The sequence below is a fragment of the Pectinophora gossypiella genome, chromosome 21, assembly GCF_024362695.1.
Source record: "Pectinophora gossypiella chromosome 21, ilPecGoss1.1, whole genome shotgun sequence".
Lineage (NCBI taxonomy): Eukaryota > Metazoa > Arthropoda > Insecta > Lepidoptera > Gelechiidae > Pectinophora > Pectinophora gossypiella.
Window position 1 is genome coordinate 11,589,462 of NC_065424.1, and position 23,824 is coordinate 11,613,285.

Genomic DNA, 23,824 nt, shown 5'->3' on the forward strand with positions numbered 1-23,824 from the left:
GGACCTCCGGATCGCGAGCTCAACGGTCAACCACTGGACCACGGAGACCATTCACAGAAGCGACTGCTTGTCTGACCTTCCAACCCGGCCAAAAACCAGCCCAATACAGGTTAGGTCACATACTTCTGAAAAATGCGTTTCTCTGTAATGTGGGTAACAAAAGTATCGTTCAGCATCACTAATTCAAGAGCCACGCTCTTGTCGGTGTAGCATTCTCCATGCTACTTTGACAGTGGTTTCCCTCAGTAAGTAAACAGTAGTAGTAGTAAACAGTATCGTTACCACAATAATAAAAAAATATCATCATCATCACCAGCCCATTAACGTCGGAGATCGGGCCTTAAACCATCACGCGGGCCCAGTGCGGATTGATGGTTATTAACGACTGCTAATGCAGCCGGGACCAACGGCTTAATGTAGGCACGTTAAGCCTAGCTCCTCCGAAGCACGGAGGAGCTAGAGATAAAATCTTTTTTTTTGTGGTCACCCATCCTATGACCGACCTTTGCGAAAGTTGCTTAACTTTAACAATCGTAGAACGAGCGAGTTTACCGCTGTACCACCGAGCTCGTCAAACAATAAAAAAATATATCACCAATCAATTATCTAACAAGGTCGGTGAGACACCTAAAATTACCCTTGCCATTGCGGCTGACATCACCACAATTGGTTCTACTCCTGCGCAGAGTATGTCGCGATAGGGATCTACGAAATTGAGTGGACATGATGTAATGCCTAAATCATAGTATAATGACCAGTTGCTATTTACAGTCGGTATATCTTTTATCTCGCATAGTGCTTTATCTACTACACATGCCATTTGACACTTAATGTTTTTTTTAAGTGTGTGTGTGTGTTTGTGGTATTTAGTGATAACGTTAAGCTTACTGATTAGTAGTAGTCGTTACATGAGCCATGTCAGGTGCCTTTGGCGGCTCAATAGTAACCCTGACACCAGGGTTGGTGAGGTTGGTACGTTCGAATCCCGGTGGGAACATAACATGGCTGTTAGCCTTAGTATGGTTAGGTCATTGCGGGCTGATTATCTTTCCTGATTTTCCGAAAGTAAGATAATCCGTGCTTTGGAAGGACCATTAAGCCGTCCATCCCGGCTACTACTTACCTCAGCATAGAGTCGTTACGTCAGACAAGAGATTACAAAGTGTATTTATTTAGTGATCGTGTCTCCATTGGGATTCGAACCTAGGTCCTCCTTATCGTGAGACCAACGTGAGGACCGCAGAAGCCGTTACGCTGCCAAATAGATTTTGTCTTTTATTCGCTTTTGAACCAGCATTGATACATGCCCTATACAATTACATTCATCATCATCATCATCAGCCCATTAACGTCCCCACTGCTGGGGCACGGGTCTTCCCTATGGATGGCCCGTACGGATGGATGACAATTACATTAATAAAATATTATCTGAAAATACATTACCTCCCTTTCCAAAGGAGAAAATTCTTTTAATCTTCTTCATTTTGTGTGATACCAACTATTCGCATAAGATGGCACGTTATTTATTTAATAAATCACTTCACATAATATCAAAGGCATTCGTTGACGAAATAACCATTATTTTTCATTTGACATTCCACAGTTTATAGTTTATTATTGATAGTATAAGCGGTGAAATGTTTTATGGGTCGAGCTAATTTTGGTCGAGCTATATTAAGTGACATAGAAAAATGCGATTGATTTTTGATCATCTTAGATTAGCTTCTATTTCAGAATAAGCGTTTTTAAAACCCTTCAAAAAAAGAAAAAATAAACTAAAATGCTTATTTACATTATGAGCAAGTAAAATGCCTTCTTTGAAAAATAATATGTACTTAGGTGTATTTTTTTCGTTGGCTCTTGAACTAAGGTCAAAAGACACATGAATTCAATTGCACTTGAATCAAAAAAGTGATATTGAATTATGTTTATTGTGCGTGAGTGAGACTATAGTTAGTTTACTTTCAAACATAAACTGAAGGTTAGTATATACAGAAGAAATCTTAATATTTAATGTTGATCAACATTTTAAAAAATAAATGTTACTAATTTATTATTAATTTTTATGACCGACCAATTTTTTACAAATATTGAAAACTAAAGAAGAAAAAGAAAAAATATTTTATATTTTTTATAAAATCTATTCTCAGATTTGGCCGTTTTAAATAAATAATTATAATATTTTCAAAATAATAACTAATTTAAAAAAGTATTCACATCACACTTGAACTGTGAATTATTTTCGATAAATTTTCACACGTGAAAATTCGCGAAATCAAATCACTCGGATCACTCGGTCGCGCGTTTTTTTTTCGTCTGTCTGCGCGTACGCAGCGCTCTAATTGCGATCACTACTGGTCCTGTAGGACGCCGGACCGCCCTGACAGTTTGACAGTCATATAGTGCGATCAACTGGATTGATACTTTGGACTGGCCAGTCAATAAAATTATTTAATGTTAGGCGCCTTATTACCGAATAACGCATCGCTAGAGAGATGATGACGATTTTTTATTCTTTTCTAGGATACACACACCCAGACATGCCTATTATTTTTCACATCACACTTACTACACTTTTCCATTCCAAATCAAGACTTAAAACCCTTCAAGTATCAATACTGCTAAGTCGCTCTACACACTCCCAAGGTGCAACGTACACCCACAAGATAATTTATTAATTACGCTATCACGTACAATTGTCACAAGCTTCTACTATATTAGTACTGTACTCGCTTGTAATAAGGTTCATAATCCAACGCCGTTCTAGTCTAGTTGTAAGTTGAAATCTTCTAGTAAACAAAACACTGCCTCTTGTATTCAATTTATGTGATTGTCAGTGAGTTATGGCATTTGTATTTGTAGCGAAGAAATACTTCACGCCTATTATGCTAAATGGTGTGGGTAGAGCCAGAAGCAGCTACTTTTGGTACGAAATCCAAAGATGGATATGATCTTCTCCCGTATTGTTTGTGACTGTTGTGGGACTAATGACCAATCCCAACAACCCTGATGCCAGGGTTGATGGGGTTAGTCATTGCGTATCAGGGCCTCTCAATAGTAAGACGCCACAGGCCGCTGACATGGCTCATATAACGATTACATACTTAAGTAAACAGTAGCGTGCCTTCCGAAGCACGGATCATCTTATTTTCGGACAAGCGGACAAAGTGATTTTTGTGATCTGTCCCCACCGGATTCGAATCCGGGACCTCTGGATCGTGAGCCAAACGCTCGAAGGCCGTTAATAAAGTCCAGTTGACAATATATTAAACAGTAGTTCACTTTGTACAATATGTTTTTTTTTATTTCACAGTTCAATTGCGGGAATTAGATAATAGGTGTTGACAATGAAAATGCAATTTTTCTATTTGGGTCATACAGTTTAAAATGTTAAGAACCAACAGAAATTTTGGTGATAATTTACTATTTGACCTTACATTTTTAAATGAGTACTTCTCGCTTCTCAAACGGGCGCCGATACGAGGCCCGGTACAGAACTTGCACCAATGAGTTATTATTTACCTTAAGTGCAGTTTTCACTAACACAGTTCTCACCTATCACGTTGGCCTAACAGAAAGCTCGGCGAGGCAAGGTACTTAGTTCATCTTGTGATGGATGCACCTCTAATTACCCCAATTGGGATACCCCAATAGTTCATGTCATGTGATTCTGCAACACGGTTGACAACTGAGATTTGTCAAAGACTAAAATCTAATTCATTGTGTAACATAATTAGGAATAATGAACTTAGAAAGTGAATTTTACATTCTTGACGTTATGTAGGTAAATATTTTTTTTATTATTATTTTTGACAGACCCCATCGTTATCCACACAGGTTCAGAAAAGGCCTACTCTGTGCTTCATGACTTCACCCCTGGACACGTGTTAGGGCATACCTACATTGGGGTACATCCATATCGGGGCAAATTCATATTGGGGTAAAACCATATTGGGGTATATTATATTGGGGTATATCCATATTGGGGTATATCCATATTGGGGTATTTCCATATTGGGGTATGTCCATAAAAACAAAAATAATCTTACCCTCAGCTCGGGCGCGTCGTTCGAACTCGTCGAACAGGCGGTTAACCTCGTCGATCTCTCTGCGCAGGCGCCTCAGCTGCGGGTCGGCGGGGTCGCCCTCCGCTAACAATTTCTCAGCATCTTCGTTAAGCGCGCGACGAATAGCTTGACGCTGTTCTGCGCCCATTGCTACGAACTGGAGGGTAAAAAAATGTGTTAAAAGTTACATAATACATAGACATCGAATTGAGGTCCTTTTTGAAATCAATGACGATAGAAACTAGCAGCTCAAATATAGGCGACATCGCTGTTGAGTTGTCCAGCTAAAATTGCGATAAATTGCGATGGAGGAACGTGGTGTGGGATGCACAATCTGAATGATGAGTTACAAAAATGTTTAAGCAGCCAGTTGGGAAAAAGGCAGTTTGATTGAAAATAAGTTTTCTTCATTCCAATCTTAGGGAGTAAATATAACACTATGATTTTGCAGTCAAACCCTGCGCAAAGGGTTATATTGGCCCCGATTCCAGCAGACACCTTCTAATTTTATTTTAAGTTATACCTGTTATTTTCTTATCCGCCGAAAAGGAAAGGGACGGATGATTCACAGCTCTTAATTTTAGGAAAATTGAGTAAATGAATAACCCTGGCGAATCAAAAAGGTATCTCGCTGTATGCAAACCCTATGACGTGTACTGTCAACATAATTCTGTCGGGTTATTGGCCAATGTAAAATTTTTAGACGATTGTTTTAGATTTGTCATGGCTCATGTAACGACTACATACTTACCAGTAAGTAGTAACCGGGACCAACGGCTTAACGTGCCTTCCGAAGCACGGATCATTTTACTTTCGGACAATCAGGTGATCAGCCTGTAATGTCCTAACCAAACTAGGGATCACAAAGTGATTTTTGTGGTATGTGTCCCAACGCTCAACCACTGGACCACGGAGGCCGTCCTCGAGACCTCAAAACTCGCATAATTCCATACGAAAACAAAGGAAATCTTACCTGTGGGAAGTCCCATCCTTTGACCACTTTTATGGTGGCAAAGATCATGTTTTGCCTCATCCTCAGTTGCTTCCGTTGCCATAGTTGTATCACCTTTATGAAACAATACAATAATAACATTAGAATATTGAATACACTAATAATTCCGTTCACTGCGCGAGTTATCATTGTACTGTTTGAAAGAGGAGTGAATCGTGCGCAACATTGTTTACTTGTTTGCTAAGATTGATAATTAATAGGTTTGGGGGCGGGATACTGATTCTGGATTTCAACATAATTATTATAATATTCTTTATTGTACACGTTAACAAAAACGAAAAAAGTAATTTTTAATACACGGGCTTATAATTAAAACACATAATAACGGGTTCTTACCGCGTTTAAATGGGGATATGAGACTCCCGATATTTCGACACTGTTGCAAGTGCCATGATCACGGGATGTCATCCCGTGTGTTTTAATTATGATAATAACCGCGTAAACTTAAAACAATGTATACACGGGCTTATCTTTAAAAGAAATCTCTTCCAACCCCTGTGGTAGTGACCAGTGTCCTTAGAATTTTTACGACAGAAACATTCGCACTTTGGGACACACATTACCGTGAACGGCACATTACTAGAGGCAACAGGGGGATTAAAAAAAACACATCCAAGCAATTCATCAAAACAGCAATGTTGCTGTTTGACAGTTTTCTATGGAGTTTGTATGGAAATACTGTCCCGTGACGTCATTAATAAAAGCGGTCAAACGTCATACTCGTTGTTAAATAATTCATAAATAAAATTTGAAAATATGTCGAAAAGTATTTATTTTTTTTGTCTGTGTACTTATTGATTTCCGTGTGGTTTCTGTCCTGTGTTAAATGTAATGTACCTGTCTGTCTGTGTCTGTGGTATCCGGAAGTAATAAATGTTTCTTAAAAAAAAAAAAAAAAAATGTTTCTTTCTTTCTAAAATGAGATTGATTTTTGATCATCTCAGACTGGCTTCTATTTCTAGATTAGCATTTTAAAATTTATCTTTGACAAGAGGGAAATCACTGCCTGATTTTTACCTAAAAAGTACTATGGAAAATGCTGCACCGATAAGAGCGTGGCTCTTAAATTGGTGATGATGATAATTAAAACACATAATAACGGGTTCTTACCGCGTTTAAAACGGGGATATGAGACTCCCGATATTTCGACACTGTTGCAAGTGCCATGATCACGCGATGACTGATGAGATTGGAGTGGAGTAGGTAGATCCATAATATTATAAATTTCTACGGGCAGACATCGCCATTTTAAACGCGGTAAGAACCCGTTATTATGTGTTTTAATTATGATAATGGCCCCGATTCCTGCAGACACCGCCTAATTTTATTTAAAGTTATATCCGTCATTTTCATATCCGTCGAAAAGGAAAGGGACGGATGATTCACAGCTCTTAATTTTAAGAAGAATGAATGAATGAATGAATAACCCGGGCGAATCAAAAGGTACGTCGCTGGTATGCAATCCGTTTGACGTGCTGTCTACTTAACTGTGTCGGGTTATTGACGGATGTAAAATTTTTAGACGGTTGGTTTAGATTTGTGCTTAAAATTGACGTGTGTTCCATAAATTTTATGCTTGTCGATTACCCGTCCCTTTCCTTTTCGGCGGATAAGAAAATGACAGATATAACTTAAAATAAAATTAGATGGTATTTACAGGAATTAGCACCAATAACCGCGTAAACTTAAAACAATGATGATGATGACAGTCAAATACCCTATTGCTTCTATGTGGCCTTTTAACTGCCCAGTAGTTAAAAGCGATGTTCCAACGAGCACATACCCGGTCGTAGGCGTTGCGCAGCCGCTGCGCCGCGTCGAGCGCCTCCTGGCAGGGCGGCGGCAGCGCCAGCACGGCGCCCGGCAGCTGCAGCTCGGTGCCCGCGCCGCCCAGGCGCACGCGCCAGCGCACGCGGCCAGAGTTGTCCACCACTGTCACCGCTGAACCTTTCTCGATCGCCACCTGTGGGAGAACAATCACAATCATCACGCAAAACTGGCGAAAAGACGTCGATTTGCCGAAACCGGCTCGCGAATATCAATATGATAAGGATGGTAAAAAAGAATGGCAATTCCGAGTTAATACCAAGTGGAATTCCATCGCAAAAGTATAGAATTGAAAATAATTAAAAAAACTAAAAACAAATCATGAATGCGAATGCGACGGAAAATTTCACTTGATATCAACTCAAAATCATGGCCTGAATCCACCCTAACACCTGCACCATTAAAGACTTTCACGAAGCCACAGACAATGCCGTAAGCGTGGCCAATTATTGGTCAGCAAAAATTTAGTATCGATCGCCATCGACTCGCAAAAGAGAAAACGGCCTGAATCATCGCTCAAAGTTTTCGTTACGATATCACTAACACCCTATGTCCACTCACATTGGCATGCTTGTAAGCACAGACGGTGTCGGCCCGTAGCGGCCTGGTCACTGGCGCCCGGCGCTGCTTCACGGGGCGCACCTCCTGTAAATGAAAATACAGTTTTACTTGCAAATAATTATGATCAATCTGTTGGTGATATCATGGTATCACGATCCGGGTTCAAGTCCCGTTGGCACATATCACAAAAAAACACTTTGTGATTCCTAGTTTGGTTAAACAGCCTATATACGTCCCACTGCTGAGCAGAGGCCTCCCCTCAATCAACCGGAGGGGGTATGGAGCATAATCCACCACGCTGCTCCACTGCGGCCACTGCTAACGTGCCCTCCGAAGCACGGAATCATCTTACTTTTTCGGACAATCAGATGCTTCAAGCCTGAAAAGTCCTTACCAAACAAAGGACAGTCTCACAAAGTGATTTCGACAATGTCCTCATCGGGAATCGAACCAGGACCTCCAGATCGTGAGTCAACCACTAGACCACGGAGGCTGAATTGGGATATAGTCTTAAGCTTATGTTATGTAATGTTTTTAACAAGCGACTGACCTGGGCCTCCTCGACCAGCCGCGACACGGCGGCGCCGTGGGCGTTGAGTTCCTCTCTCAGGTCCTGCATACCCTTCAACAGCCGCTCGCCTTGGTCGAGTGTGAATTCCGACTGCGAGAACGTCGTGTTTAGGGCTTCTTCGCGTCTGTGGATAGAGATGTCATGTCATGGTCAGAAATCGTAAGGAATAGCAATCGTTAAAATAGTAAAAAGGTAATGTTTCAGAAAAATGGCTTCTTATGTGGGGTGAGATGCAGGCAGTTGGAGATTGTGATTTGTGATCTAAATCCGAGGAAATTCTTCTTCGTCGTTCCCTCACTGCTGAGGATCACGACAACAGGTTATGGTTTTCCACTCGGTACGGCTATATGCTGCGTGGACCGCCCTCTGTATGCTGCCGCCCACTGTCTTCTTCAGGATGTCAGACCACCTCGTAGGCGCCCTTCCTCGCGCACGTTTGCCTTCCATTTGCCCAAGGATGATCTGCTTCTCCAGACTGTGCTTCGGAGACCGCATAATATGTCCGAAGAAGCTTAGGGCACGATTCCGGCATATTGAGGACAGCCGCGTCGGGATCTTGAGCTCTTTTAATATGGACTCATTCGTACGCATCGCAGTCCAAGGAAATAAAGGGTATCAAATCATCAACTGATCACCTGTTTTCTTACAAAACTTACTTCTGTATCCATTTCTCTGCCTCCTTGACCTCTTCAAAGAAGTGGTGGTAGTGCGTGGTGTGCTTGAGATGGGTCTCCAGACACAGGGTCAGTTGGAGCACCCACGCCCATTGGGACTGCATCACCTGCGATAATGATAAACAAAGTGTTAGTGACACCGAATACTGAGGGGAATTTAGCTCATGATCTGGGGGTTAAAATGGCCACATCGAAGCAATTCATCTAAGAAAGCAATGTTATAATTTGACATTTGCGCACATAAAAGTAAGTGCGCAAAGCAAACAAATGTCAAATAGCAATATTGCCATCTTACATGAATTGCTTCGATGTGGCCAGTAGCCCCCCAGAATTCCAAGGGGAATTTCCCGTCACAAAATTCGTGTTTTTTATCTTCAGGTGGTTACTGACTGCTGTTACGAGGCGTAATGTAATGTGTTACACTGAGAGCGTTCGTGCTGTCAGTACAGGGAAATAAGGCGCTCGTAGCGAGCATCAACACTGATTTTAAGCACACTGACGTAACATATCATGCTCGCTGCGAATGGTACAATTCGCCTCGTAACACCGGTCGGTATTGAAGGCCAATGTGACATTTTTGAATTTACGTCATTTCGCAAGGTGTTATGGCTGAGGAGAAGAAATGACAAGAAACTGCAACAGCAACACATCTTGTAAATCAATGAGGGTACATTACAGCTTATTTAATAACTAGAGGAACACGTTTAACACCAGACATTTTTATCATTAATCTTATAATAAGCTTTAAATATATTTTCTGACAAATTCAAAATATGATCTGGTATTTTATTGTAAAAACGTATAAATAACCCCAAAAAGATGAATTTAATTTACTTAATCTAGAATTTTGAATAGCAACTTTATTTTTATTCCTTGTACTGTAAGTATGCCTTTCACAGTTTCTCGGAAAGAGAGATACATTCTTACATACGTATATTGAATATATTGACTTGCGACCGTCAGTATATTCTTTATCACTTTCAAGGCCTGACCGTTCACGGACGTTCCGATTCCAAGGTGTCATACTACCTATTATGAACCATCAATGACCCATGGTATCTGTCCATGAAAGGGTTAATATGCAACTGTGTAACATACCTGTAGATGAGCTTCAATGGTCTTGGTGGCTGGGTGGTGCTGCGCAATGAGGGCCTCCCCGCGGTCGATCACGTTGCTGAACTGCAGCTCTCGCTTCTCCAACGATGACATCAGTTGCTGAAACATTTCCCGTGGGTTAGTTTTATCATCACAATGAACATAATTTCACATAAATAGTGAAGAAATAGGTGGTAGCCCAGTTGGTGGAATGCTTGCTTCTCACTTTGAGGTTGCAGGTTCGAATCCAGCACAAGCCTAACCAATGATTGTCGAATTTGTTTTTGAATTCATTTTTGGATCATAAATGATTATCACGTGCTCAGCGGTGAAGGAAAACGTAGTGAGAAAACCCACATTCCCGAGAAGGTATATGACCTATTCCGAGTTAAACCTTTTATTTACAATTAAAAAAAGAAAAGCACAAAAAAACCAAGGAGGCAAAATAAATAACCTAAAAACCAAATTGTGTAAATGAACAAACCTGTCTATCATCTCCAAATGAATGCTTGCACAGAAACAACGGAAATAACGTTAAATAAAGTTAAAACAACAATATATCTTGACTAGCGATGTGTTTGCATAGTGTATGATGATGCTAAGCTGCTAGTTTTTATGTGAATAAAGACAGCTGGCAACATTTTTTAGACCCCAGGGTTCTTAGCCAAGTTGGAACAAGAATAAAAACTAGAAGCTCAAATGCAGGCGGCAACACAGTTGAGTGTTCCTAAATTTTGACAGTTTTCTATACTGGTGGTTCCTGCAAATACTATCTAATTTTATTTTGTTATACCTGTCATTTTCTTATCAGCATAAAATATATGGAACACACGTCAATTTTAAGCAGAAATCTAAAACAACCGCCTAAAAATTTTACATCAGCCAATAACCCGACAGAGTTAAGTAGACAGCACGTCAAACGGATTACATAACAGTGAGATGCCTATTTTATTCGCGCGGGTTATTCATTCGTTTTAAAATTAACTTGTTAACTCTGTCCCTTTCCTTTTCGGCGGATAACAAAATGACGGATATAACTTAAAATAAAATTAGGCGGTGTCGTCAGGAATCGGGGCCATTATCGATAGTTGGTCACTATCATCGGGGTTGGAAGAGATTTCTTTTAAAGATATGCCCGTCTACTAAAAAACATTTTTTCTTTTTCGTTTTTGTTAATGTGTACAATAATAACTATAATATAATAATGTAGAGTTTATGTATGTATGTACGTGGACTATAACACAGAGAGACAGAGAGAGGTTGGAAGCGTTTGAGATGTGGTGTTGGCGAAGGATGAAGGGTATAAGCTGGACTGAAATGGTGTCAAATGAAAAAGTGCTGGAAAGAGTTGACAAAAAAGAACCATAATGAAGACTATGGAGAACCGGAGAGATTCATTTATAACAAACATCATAGAAGGAAAAATTTAAGGGAAGAGAGGAAGGGGTAGACCTAGGAGAACATTTATGAAACAAAAGAAAAGGTGCAGGTCGTGTCGTATCATGAGCTGAAGGATTTGGCGGGAAGAAGAGAGGAATGGCGATTACTCCACCGACAAGAGCGCAGCTCTTAAATAAAGAGAGAGATGTATGTATGATTACCTCATAGTAGTGTTGTACCGCGGGCAGGTTGATGTGGGGGTCGGCCCAGTCTCTGGACAATTCCACCTGCTCCTTCTCGTTGAGCCAGTTCAGCTCAGCTGTGGCTGATTGGAGGAAGTCCTGCAGAGCGTCCAGGTCAGACATGCTGGAAGGGAAATTGGAAATTTTAGTTGATTATAGAAATAAGTAACAGCCTCCGTAGTTTAGTGGTTAGAGCGTTAGGCTCACGATCTGGAGGTCCGGGTTCGATTCCCGATGGGGACATTGTCGAAATCAGGCTTGAAACACCTGATTGCGCGAAAAAGTAAGATGATTTCGTGCTTCGAAGGACACGTTAAGCTGTTGGTCCCGGCTATTAGCCGTAAACACAACCCGTATTGGAGCAGTGTGGTGGAGTATGCTCCATACCCCCTCCGGTTGATTGAGGGGAGGCCTGCGCCCAGCAGTGGGACGTACATAGGCTGTTTATGTATGTATGTATGTATTGTTACATCTGTCAAGTAGCCAATCGCTAAATGACCAATATGTTAGTGCGACAGGGTTCTAAATTCAATATTGGTAATGACTATACATATAATTTTACCGCTTAGTGCTGGTTGAAAGCAGCTCGGCGTACAACTTCTGCAGCTGGCTGAGGTGCTGGTTATAGAGCGCTAACTCCTCGCCGGAGAACGAAGCACGGTGGTGCACGCACTGCTCCACCTGCAAGGAGAAAAGATATGTGATCCAAATATCAAGCATATGCTTCAGCCATTACATTGCGTCTTTTGAATAATTATGTTCCCGAGCAATAATGAGAGAATAGGTCATTGGTGCTAATTCCTGCAGACGCCATCTAATTTTATTTTAAGTTATACCTGTCATTTTCTTATCCGTTGGAAAAGAAAGGGACGGGTAATCGACAGGCATAAAATTTATGGAAAAGACTTCAATTTTAAGCAGAAATCTAAAACAACCGTCTAAAAATTTTACATCACGCATCAAACGGATTACAATACAAGCGATCTCGCCTATTTTATTCGCCCGGGTTATTCATTCGTTTTAAAATTAGCTTGTTGAAAATCATCCGTCCCTTTCCTTTTCGGCGGATAAGAAAATGACGGGTATAACTTAAAATAAAATTAGGAGGTGTCTGCAGGAATCGGGACCATCTATATTATTTTTGGGGAACGCAACCTGGAAAGTACCTCGTTGATCAAAGACAAACCCATCGACCAAAGCCGTCCTCCTTTTGCAAAGCACTCGAACGTACCTTGGAGTGGAACTGATCGATCTGCTTGTGTTCTCGTTGGTGTTTGTCCAGCTCATGCTGCACGGACGGTAGGTCCGACCCATACTCGGATTCGTGGAGCTTTTTCTGGAAAACACAAAAAGCATCATTATTAACTTGAGTTGGGCAAAATACTGCGGAGGCTGATATCCGCACACGGAAATGGCAGTGGACTGGTCTTGTCTTTAAAAGACCTGTGGAACACCCGTCCCGACGACCTCTGACTTGATGGACCTGGTGTGCGCGTGGAAAACGCAAAAGGGGGCGTCCCAAAGAGACCTGGCGACGCTCGGTTGACTGAGAGTTGAAAACTCTCGGCATGTCATAGGCATTATTAACTTATGTTGGGCAAAATATTGTGGGGGCTGATATTCGCAAATGGCAGTGGATTGGTCTTGTCTTTAGAAGACCTGTGGAACACCCATCCCGACGATCTCTGACCTGGTGTGCGCGTGGAAAAAGCAAAAGGGGGCGGCCCAAACAGACCTGGGGACGCTCGGTTGACCGAGAGTTCAAAACTTTCGGCATATCATGGGAGCAAGCTACAGAGGCTGCAAAAGATCGCCAGGGGTGGAAATCTGTTATTCGAGACCTACATCCCAACAGGGGATAAAAGGATTAGAAGAAGAAAAGAAGTAATCTGAATGGATTTCAATATTATGTATCTAACAGAAGAAAGGTTGGTCATCCACCTCACAACCTACACGATAGAAGATCCAAAACGTTCTACATTTTCCTGTAAATTCTTTAAATTTTTGCCACTTACCAATTTCTCCTTGCACCACCTAGTAGCTTCAGCCAACTGCTGGAATTTGGGGTCGGCATCGTGGACCCTGGTCTCTAGGACAGTGCGGGTCTCTCTCCTGACGGTGGTCTGCTGTACAGGCAGACGGACGGACGACAGGCGCGGCAGCAGGCGACCAGTGAAGGATTGGCGGGCATTCAGCCAACGGTCGTGGATTTGTTGCACGCTGGAAAAAGATTTAAGTAAGATTTTGACCTGCATGTTGAAAACGCTGTTGAAGAAGCTAAAACTATGTAACTTAAGTAAACTATAACTAAAGCTTTAACTATACGTAGAGGCACATTGGTGGATGTCTGATGACATCTGTGGCCAAATTCATAATTTTTGAGCCAACTTGATTTGGGAAACAGCTTAGATAAAATACTTTGCAGTCACGTAAGAAAGGTCCTTATCTGAATGAATACTTACACTCCAAGGGTGTTAGCCAAGTTGCAAACGATTATGACAATAAACTGTGACAGTGATAAAAATATATGGAATTGACATGTATTTATCGTTAGAAACTTAAACAGGATAAACTCAGCATACAAGCAATTTTAGATCTTTGTAACTAGTTTGATTCTTGATTTTCCACTGTTACCAGTAATAAATCACAGGAACTGTAACCTGGAACTTGACAGAGGGAAGCAGTAACTGTCAGTACTATTCGGAGGCGGAGGACACGAGTCTTACTACGGCTTTGAAATAGTCTGCTCAGGACGCCATTTCACTCACGTCAGACAGAGTACTACGGAGCGGAAGGCCAAGGCGAAACCACTGCCCTATTTCTCCCTAAAAAAGTAGCATGGAAAATGCTACACCGACAAGAGCGTGGCTCTTAAATTAGTGATGATAACCAGTAATAAATAATCATAAAGACTGCAAAAGAAAAACTCACCGTCGATGCAACTCGTTGGCCTGAGGATACCTGCCCTCCCTCAGCGCGTGGGAGTCCTGGAACATCTCCTGTATAGTGTGCTCCATACTCCTCAACTCTTGCTCTATCTGTTCGGCAGCCATCTTGGCTTCAGCAGGGTGTACTCCGCGCTCCACACGGCGAATCTCGCTCTCGATGTGGCGCTCCACATTGTCTAGACCGGATTCAGTTTGTTTTATGTCTCTGTGGGAGAAACGGAGATGGTAAGACATATATACTCACGCCTAATTCTCACTGCGGTAAGCAGAGACTATGGAATTCCACTTACTTCGATCCCGACACACTTCTCTTGCTTCCTCCAAATTCATCAATCGTTTCATATACGCACGCCGGTTCGGAGTAGATCGTACTAAAACTTTTCTAAGGACATAACTAATTTGGTTAATGTACGTCCTTCTAGGTCTTTTTCTGCCAGCCTTTTCTCTCCAAAATGCGAATAGTAGGATGGTCATCTTTGGAATGACATTTTCCCCAAAATGCGGGACGTAAAATAAGATCCAAACCTGTGCAGCTTCTCAGCCAGCCGCTGCAGCCGCTCGAGGCGGCGGATCTCGTCGGCCAGGTCGCGCTCGCGCTCCTGGTGCGCCATCATCAGCCGTGACCACGCCTGCTCCAGCGCCTCCGGTCGGAGAGTCGGCTCGATATCGCACTCGCCCACCGATTCGAAGTATTTCTGCGATTTGGTAAGGTACACTTTAGATTGAAGGGATTTAATTTTAGGTACCTACATAGTAGCTTGCTTCTAAAAAGGCAGCGCCGATCCCCGAATAATTTATCTTAAGGACAGTTTTCACTAACACAATTGGTTCGAGCATTATAGACGGCGACACGGCTCGCCACCTTTGGTCTGATATGGACGAAGCCTACACCTATAGCTGTTGAATAGGCATATGTCGACGTTGATCCCATAACAGATGACGACCTCTACTGATATCAGAGATTTGCTGGAGTTAACGCAAAACCGAGAAACGCGAAAGAATCAAGGTGAGGCGTTCTGGTAATAGTATCAGATACGCTAAATAAGACAATTTGATTTGGCCACCCGAATTCATTAAAAACGTCCTTCTAAGCGATATTTACATAAGTTCCGGATATCCGGCATAAAGCCTGGAGAAGCCATTCAAGTAGAGGAGTTGAATATCCAGATATTCAACAGAGGCGTACATTATATACAGGATGTAAGGTAAGTGACATCGTAACGAAAACTTTTAGGGATGATTCAGCTCATTATTCTGAGTTAATATCAAGTGGAATTTTCCATCGCAAAAGTATGTATCTGAAAATAATTTAAAAATACACAAAAAATTTCCGACAGGAAATTCCATTTGATATCAACTCAGAATCATGGTCTGAATCATCCCCTTCAGTACTTATTACGATGTCACACCCTGTATTGGTAATTTAACTCGATTTTTTTATAATGATATTTCGGATATATCCTATTCATCATCCTCACCTCAAGTTCCCTGTACTGATGGAAGAGCTTCTGCTTCTCTCGCTGGCGCACTGGCACCTCCTCGTTGCGGAACCTCGTGCTCTCGCCAAGCAGCTTCTTCATCTCGATCAAAGTTGACGGGAAAGCACGGTCCTGGGAGAGACATATTTCAGTTATGAAATGTTTCGGAATACCTACACTCAGAATATTTCAAAGCAAATTCTTCTTCTCAGTATCAGTCGATAATACGTCAATCGATACTTTTCAATCTAACATTGATGTATGTATGTATTCAGAATCGCCAAAAGTAACCAAAACTAAGTTGTTTTGGTTACTCTGAAATCACAGTATACTTCAATTGTGTGGGTTGTGAGGTGGATTGCGAACCTCATCAACCCTGGTGTCAGGTTTACTGTTGAGCCGCCAAAGGCTGACTTGACTCATGTAACGACTTACCTGCATGAGCGTGCACTTCTCGTGTAGCCAGGCGCGGTGCTGCGCGGCGTGCTCGGTGTAGGCCGCCGCCCTGCGCTGGGACTCCGCGTCGAACAGCGGGTGCACCGCCGGGGGCTCCGGGAACGTCTCGTACAGCGACGAGATATACGTTATCAGGGACTTCTCGTCCGGTTCATGTGTGTCCACGTCTGAAAGAAAAAAATGACTTATTTTAGACTTGTTCAAGATAATTGGCAGATCAAGATGGTTGATTGACATACAGCCTACGTGGTTTAGTGATTAGAACGTTGGGCTCACGATCTGGACGTGCGGATTCGATTTCCAATGGCGACATTGTCGAAATCACATTGTGACAATGTCCTTTTGATAAGGACATGTCAGACTGAATCACCTGATTGTCTGAAAAAGTAAGATGATTCTGTGCTTCGGAAGGCTCGTTAAGCCGTTGGTTCCGGGCTACTTGCCCAAACACCTTCGCCAACCCGTAATGGAGAAGCGTGGTGGAGTATCCTCCAAAACTCCTCAGGTTATGTTAAGATGCTTGAAAGTCTTTGCATTCAAAGTATGATGACAATTCTGCTTATCTAATGTTTATCGTATTCCGTTACTTTCTCGCGAAGCACGATAAACACCGTTTCGTTCAGTAGACCCAGCGAAAACTCAGTAGATAAACGTAACGCGGTTACCGATATAATCAACCCATGCTGACTTTACTGGGATAATATGCATTATGGTATATGGTCGGTATTTTTTTTTATCCCACCTTGTAAAGAACAACCGTACAGTCATGAGCAATATAATGTACCCACTTTAGGACTCTGTCACACTAACATTATTTGATATTTAGTGAGACTTACAGTGCAATTTGTCAAAAATCATCATGAGACATGGTACCAAAGTGTATGGATATTGATGCTTGTGACCGTACCTACTTATACATATATGTAGAGTATTATTACGAAGCTATTTTAATATTAATGATGTATAGAATTATGGAAAGACCTTGAGAGCTTGATTCCTTTTTATTCTAAATGACATATAATTCTTTATTGTTGCGCATGCGGCGTGGATAATCGCCGGCGCATTTATGTACTGTTAAGACAAATCTAGATAAACGACCTTATACATATTACTACAAAAGTGATCCTAAACCCATGTATGTCGAATTTGTTTTCGAATTCATGTTTGGATCATAAATGATTATCACGTGCTCAGCGGTGAAAAAAAAAAAAAAAAAATAATAATATTTTTTTTTATTTCAGATAACAATGATCCATAATTTACATAATAAAACATTCAAATATCTTAAAATAATAAATATAATAAAATAGAATTAGATAAAACAAATAAAATCAATTAAAATATAAAACAACAATGATCACGGAATATCAACAATACCTTCTCACCGGCATCGATACAGGCACATAAGGAAAAAGGAAGGAGGAAGGAGGTATGTGACCTAACCTGTATTGGCCTGGTTTTCCCTTCGCGAGTTGGAATATCAGACAGGCAGTCGCTTCTGTAAAAAACTGGACCTGTCAAATCTTCAGGTTAGGTAAGCGGACCCTGTGAAAAACGGGATAACGCTAGGGAGATGGTGATGAATCAGTTAGGTAGTACAACAGCGGCCTTATTGCTTATGTAGCAATCGTCGACCTACTTGGCGTGTACGGTCACGAGCATTAATATGTATACACTTTGGTACCATGTCACATTAACTTTTTTGACAAATTGAACTGTAAGTCTCACTAAAATTAAAATATGTTAGTGCGACAGAGTCCTAAAGTGGGTACATTATATTGCTCATGACTGTAGGTTGTGTCCTAAGGAATTTGATTTACCATTGTGGGCATCTAGGTGTTGGCGATGCTCTTCTCGATGGAATAGATTGAATAATACAGCTGGACAATGTAATTGACGGCAATTTTATTAATTTTATATTATAAAGTTCAACACACGATACACGTTCGTTATGCAGATTCTAGAAGAAGAAGAAGGCAAGTATTGCCATACTTAATTTAAAATATAATTTTATTGGGGATGCCAACAACCATAGTGGTGAAAGAATCCTATTGCAAAAACGGGACGGTTTGTAATTGTGGAAGGCATAGGCAGATCATTTTTTTTCCGTCACAGACCATAAAAACAATGACTGGTGGTAACAGAAGTAATAATATATGGTACTCAATTTGATTATGGCACTGTATATAGCTTGATACGGATCACATTATTATTTTAGTTGTGAAGTGTTGATAAGGTTTCTACAAGCAATCCCGAAGAGAAATAAAAGGCTCTTGTGGGTACATTTACGTTATATATATTTTTTTATATAACGTAAATGTCTGCTATCCATCATAGCTATCATAGCATCTACAAATTAGTAATTTAGTTAACAAAGCAGTCTCTATATAAATAATGAATTCTTTTTATTAACTCACGAATTCTTCGCTGAGTCAAGATTCGCTTGTAATTCTATTCCATACCGCATGACGTCACTCGGGCCCAACAGAGCGAAAACAATGGGCCATAAAATAGCCCTGTCTCACCTGTAACGCCTGTCACTTAATGGCTAATAGTTACAGTGCGATGGATTGGGCGCCGAAGCTTTGCGGAGCGAAATATTATTGGAATAGACTTCTACAACTTAGTCAAATAAAAAAGTCAAACGATCTCCGCGGTCCGGTGGTTGAGCGTTGTGCTCACGATCCGGAGGTCCCGGGTTCGAGTCCCGGTGGGGACAAATCATCACACGATAGAATAAGACCCCATTGGGATATAGTCTGTAATGTTAACTTTAATGAAAAATACCATTCTGTGAATGTCACGAGGTGCCAATAGCTTTTAAGCTCACAGCGCGAGTTTTAATGGTTCCCACGAGCTTAGGGGTCAACTGGCGCTAGCGGGCCAGTCAGCGCCGTGACTGGCGAGGTGTCACGTAGAGCTCAGCTCATATATACTCCGTTATATACAGGGTGTTAGTGACATCGTAACGAATATTGAGAGGGATGATTCAGCTCATTATTCTGAGTTAATATCAAGTGGAATTCCCTGTCGGAAATTTCATGAAAATTATAGTGTTTATTTTTAATTATTTTCAGTTCTATATTTTGCGAAGACAAATTCCACATGATATTAACTCAGAATAATGAGCTGAATCATCCCTCGCAATATTCGTTACGATGTCACTTACACCCCATACAAGTACATACTTGTAAGCCATACAAGTAGTAGGTATGGTTGTTAGTGACGCCATAACGAATACTGAGGGGGATGATTCAGACCATAATTCTGAGTTGATATCAAGTGGAATTTCCTGACGGGCAATTCATGATATTTTTAGATATATTTTTTTAATTATTTTCAGTTCCAATACTTTTGCGACGGAAAATTCCACTTGATATCAACTCAGAATTATGGTCTGAATCATCACGCAAAGTTTTCGTTACTATGTCACTAACACCCTGTATAGGTTGACTTATTTGTCAGCTGTCAGGACAACTATTCCTGGGGCCTGTTTAATAAAACTTACAATTGTAAATTACAATGACAATTTGATGTACATTGCGGAGTGTGTGATCAAGAATATTTTGCAATTTCATATTAGTTACGCAATGAACATCAAATTGTCGTTGTAATATACAATTGTATTTTTTATTAAACAGGCCCCAGATCTTCTTCCATTATTTTTTTGGACAATCAGGTGATTGAGCCTGCAATGTCCTAGCGACAAATGACAGTCTCATGAAGTGATTTTCGACAATGTTCCAATCGGGAATCGAACTCGGACCTCCAGATCGTGAGTCCAATGCTATCACCACTAGACAGAGGCTGTTGTGATATAAAAATCATCATCAATTCATCTCACAGACAGAACAGTGGCTAAACAGTAACGTATGGTGAATAAGTATGGACTTCTCGTGTTGTTGGCAAGCGTTATTATGTGCAAATAATGCACAATGGGTTGCATCACACACAACAGATACGGTAAACGTTTTTTCTCCTTGACGAGTCTGCTTCTATGCTGTTCTGGGAGCATATAAAAAACATAGAACACGTTCAGCTGCTTCTCTTCCCGGGCATGTCGTAAAAACCGACAGAGGGATTGTGTCCTCTAACATGATGGACTAATGTTATGGGCGATAGGCTGATCCCTTATCACCATAAGGTTCATCATATCCATCTTTGGACTTCGTATCAACAGTGGCTGCAAGTTGTCTTTGATTACTTGTGGCTCTGCCCACCCCATTAGGGATTACGGGCGTGAGTTTATGTATGTATGTATGTACGAGTCTGTTATTTAGCTATTCTTTGCCAAAGCGAAGAGTTGCGATTTCATCTCCCTAGCGTTATACTCCACCACGACGCTCCACGTCTAAAACAAATCACTTTGTGATCCCTGGTTTGGCTAGGACATTACAGGCTGATCATCTGCTTGTCTGAAAGTAAGATGATCCGTGCTTCGGAAGGCATGTTAAACCGTTGGTCCCGATTATTACTTACTGATGTAGCTATGTTAGTAATCGCTACATGAGCCATGGCAGGGGTGTTAGGGGACTGAATAGTAACCCTGGTGTCAGGGTTAGGTAATATTGAGCTCCCTAAGATAACATGGCTCATGTTACGACTACTAACTTGGCTACATCAGTAAGTAGTAACCGAGACCGACGGCTTAACGTGCCTACTGAAGCACGGATCATCTTACTTTCGGTCAATCAGGTGATCAGCTTGTAATGTCCTAACCAAACTAGGGATTACAAAGTGTTTTTTGTGATATGTCCCCACCGGGATTTGAACCCGGGAGCGTGAGCCCAACGCTCAAACCACTGAACCACTGAGGTCGTTAGTAAAGTATTAAAATAGATTGTCACCTTCAGGGTCGAGCAGTCTGGTGACTCCGTACTCCTTCTCCACCACGTGGAAGGCCATCTCCAAGCGCTCACGAACCTGTCTTGACCTGCAACATCAACAATACGCATCTTAGAAGATATTTATTTCATATAATGGGAGACAGGCCTGTTACAGGGACTGTAACCTAGAACCTGAAAGAGTGCAGCAGTAACTGTCGGCACTATTTAGAGGCGGAGGACAGGAGTCCTGGTATGGCTTTGTAATAGACTACTCTGGGCGCCATCCCACTCACGTCAGACAGAGTACTGCGGGGCGGAAGGCAAGAGGGAAACCACTGCCCTATTTTTCCCTAATAAAGTAGCATGGAAAATGCTGCACCGACAAGAGCGTGGCTCTTAAATTGATGATGATGACATATGAGTTGCGACTTTACTGCCGGGAAAGTTCCCAAAGTGGTCACATCACTAGAGTTCGCAAAACTGTTCCTTATCTTCCGCATCCTTACCTGATGTTACGCCAGTCGATCAGGTCAGGACGGTTCCTATGGATGAGCGCGTTGAAGGCGAGACCATCCCTCCAGGAGGAGGTGAAGTCAGCCACCCTCACGCCGGGGTACTTGGCGGTGGAGCGACGGGCCCAGGATAGCAGCGCCTCGCGGGCAGTCACATTTGGTTCCTGGCCCACTACGATGTCAGAGATCTGGAAAGAAGATGGTTTTCTTTAGTACATAGATAAATAAATTAAAGTACCTTTGCCTACCCCAATTGGAAAATAGTGAGCTTATTCAATATTCTTCATTGTTTTTTAGTTTTTTTTTTATGTTGTGATGTTAAATAATTTATGAATTTTCTAATAAAAAGTTATATTATTACGATTGTCATTATATCAATCAATTTTAATTATTTATGAGCAGAAAGAATCATTAGGTATTCAAACCAAAAACAAAAATAATAAACTTTATCTATTGTTTTTTTTTTTTGGTGAAAATCTGTAATTGGCTATTTGTTTGTATTTTTTAAATCTAAATTGTTTTGTCTTGTAAGCTGTTGGTTTTCCAAGAAATAAATATTAAAGAAAAAAAAACACCATCATTAATCTTATGATTGTCTCGAATTTTATTATAGCTGTTAATAAACTTTATTTGGTGTCCTTAAAGTCCTTTTCAACCATGTGCGGAGCTTCCACCAAGTTTAGACAGTTAGCATCAAGATCTATTATATTAATTCATTCTACTTCACACATGGTAAAAATAACTATTTTCTAGCAGTGCAGTAGACATTATTTAGAACTCCCTATCACCTTTCGGATCTATCTTTATAATTATCTTACTACAGAGTACAATGCCTTCTAAATTTTACACGAACGTTATCGAAACGTAATCTTGAGAAAAAAAATGCCAATTAAGTAGTTAGTTTGATAATTAGTTGTTATTTTTAGATATATATGCTTGTAGTGTTGTCAGTCGAACATGAAATTGATTAAGGTTTTTTGACAACAGGCTATTATACTGGGTCAAAGTTAAATTATAAAATGTTAATCTAGAAATAGAAGCCAGTCTAAGATGATCAAAAATCAATCTTCTTCTATCGTGTGGGTTGTAAGGTGAATTACCAACCTCATCAACCCTGGTGTCAGGGTTACTATTGAGCCGCCAAAGGCCCCTGACATGGTTCATGAGATCACTTTGTGATCCCTAGTTTGGTTAGGACATTACAGGCCGATCACCTGATTGTCCAAAAAGTAAGATGATCCGTGCTTCGGAAGGCACGTTAAGCCGTTGGTCCCGGTTACTACTTACTGATGTAAGTAAGTAGTCGTTACATGAGTCATGATCAAAAATCAATCAAATTTTACTTTTCGGGTTATTTTCGAATTTTATTTATGAATTAAATAACAATGTTATCATGTGCCCACTATAGAACCCTATCACGCTAACATATTTGACTTTAAATGAGACTTACTGTTCAATTTGTCAAAGAAGTTAAATATGACATGGTACTAAAGTGTATACAATATACATATAATGCTGTAGGCCACACTATTGGATTGTGATTGAAATTCCTACCTTCATATCATATTTCTTGCCAATAGACTTTCTACCATTCTACCTCCGTATTACAACTGACCTTTGTAGATTGGATTACCTTGCAATAGGAAGATAATTCCATGGTACAGTTACCTATATTAACTGACTCCTGTTATCCCTAAAGGGGTCGACAGAGCCTCGAGTAACTAGGAGACAACATAGGTACAACCATGTTTGAAAAAAAAACTTAATAAATAGCTTTTACAGGACACGAGCACTTAGGTTATTTTGCGATGTTAGTACCTCTGACTACCCCAATTGGGATATAGTCCTGAGCTTATGTTAGGTTAAATAATAGCCTATACACATCCCGCTGGTACACAGGCATCCCTTCAATTAACCGAAAAGTTGAATCCGTGCTTCGGAAGGCACGTTAAGCTGGTCCCGGGCTACTGGTCTTTTTTAGATATTTTTTTCTTTTACATCTTTTTTTATTTGTGCCCAAATAGCAACGCCAGGTCAAGTTACGTGCGATATGACCCAGTAGTGCGCGGGGAATGACCGCCAACAATGGCCAATCGATTGGACACCCTGCGCAGGCGCCGCCGATTCTAGCGCAGGTTTACTGTACTTTGACATGTCGCCTGATTTATTGCGGAA

At 41.0% G+C, this 23,824-nt stretch overlaps 1 protein-coding gene across 18 annotated transcripts in view; it reads right to left on the minus strand.

Annotated features, from left to right (window-relative positions):
• LOC126376453 (microtubule-actin cross-linking factor 1) overlaps positions 1 to 23,824 on the minus strand; it is a 278,361-nt gene that overhangs the window by 118,566 nt on the left and 135,971 nt on the right. For all 18 annotated transcript variants that reach the window (XM_050023773.1, XM_050023772.1, XM_050023782.1 and 15 more), the window contains 17 exons: positions 21,644 to 21,837; positions 21,159 to 21,244; positions 16,291 to 16,478; positions 15,856 to 15,987; positions 14,903 to 15,072; positions 14,361 to 14,582; positions 13,445 to 13,649; positions 12,661 to 12,765; positions 11,992 to 12,110; positions 11,409 to 11,553; positions 9,811 to 9,927; positions 8,695 to 8,819; positions 8,018 to 8,162; positions 7,468 to 7,551; positions 6,863 to 7,042; positions 5,041 to 5,133; positions 4,050 to 4,224 (listed from right to left, as the gene is read on the minus strand). In XM_050023773.1, the coding sequence (XP_049879730.1) occupies positions 4,050 to 4,224; positions 5,041 to 5,133; positions 6,863 to 7,042; positions 7,468 to 7,551; positions 8,018 to 8,162; positions 8,695 to 8,819; positions 9,811 to 9,927; positions 11,409 to 11,553; positions 11,992 to 12,110; positions 12,661 to 12,765; positions 13,445 to 13,649; positions 14,361 to 14,582; positions 14,903 to 15,072; positions 15,856 to 15,987; positions 16,291 to 16,478; positions 21,159 to 21,244; positions 21,644 to 21,837 (2,485 nt within the window). The remainder of the gene's footprint in view (positions 1 to 4,049; positions 4,225 to 5,040; positions 5,134 to 6,862; positions 7,043 to 7,467; positions 7,552 to 8,017; positions 8,163 to 8,694; positions 8,820 to 9,810; positions 9,928 to 11,408; positions 11,554 to 11,991; positions 12,111 to 12,660; positions 12,766 to 13,444; positions 13,650 to 14,360; positions 14,583 to 14,902; positions 15,073 to 15,855; positions 15,988 to 16,290; positions 16,479 to 21,158; positions 21,245 to 21,643; positions 21,838 to 23,824) is intronic.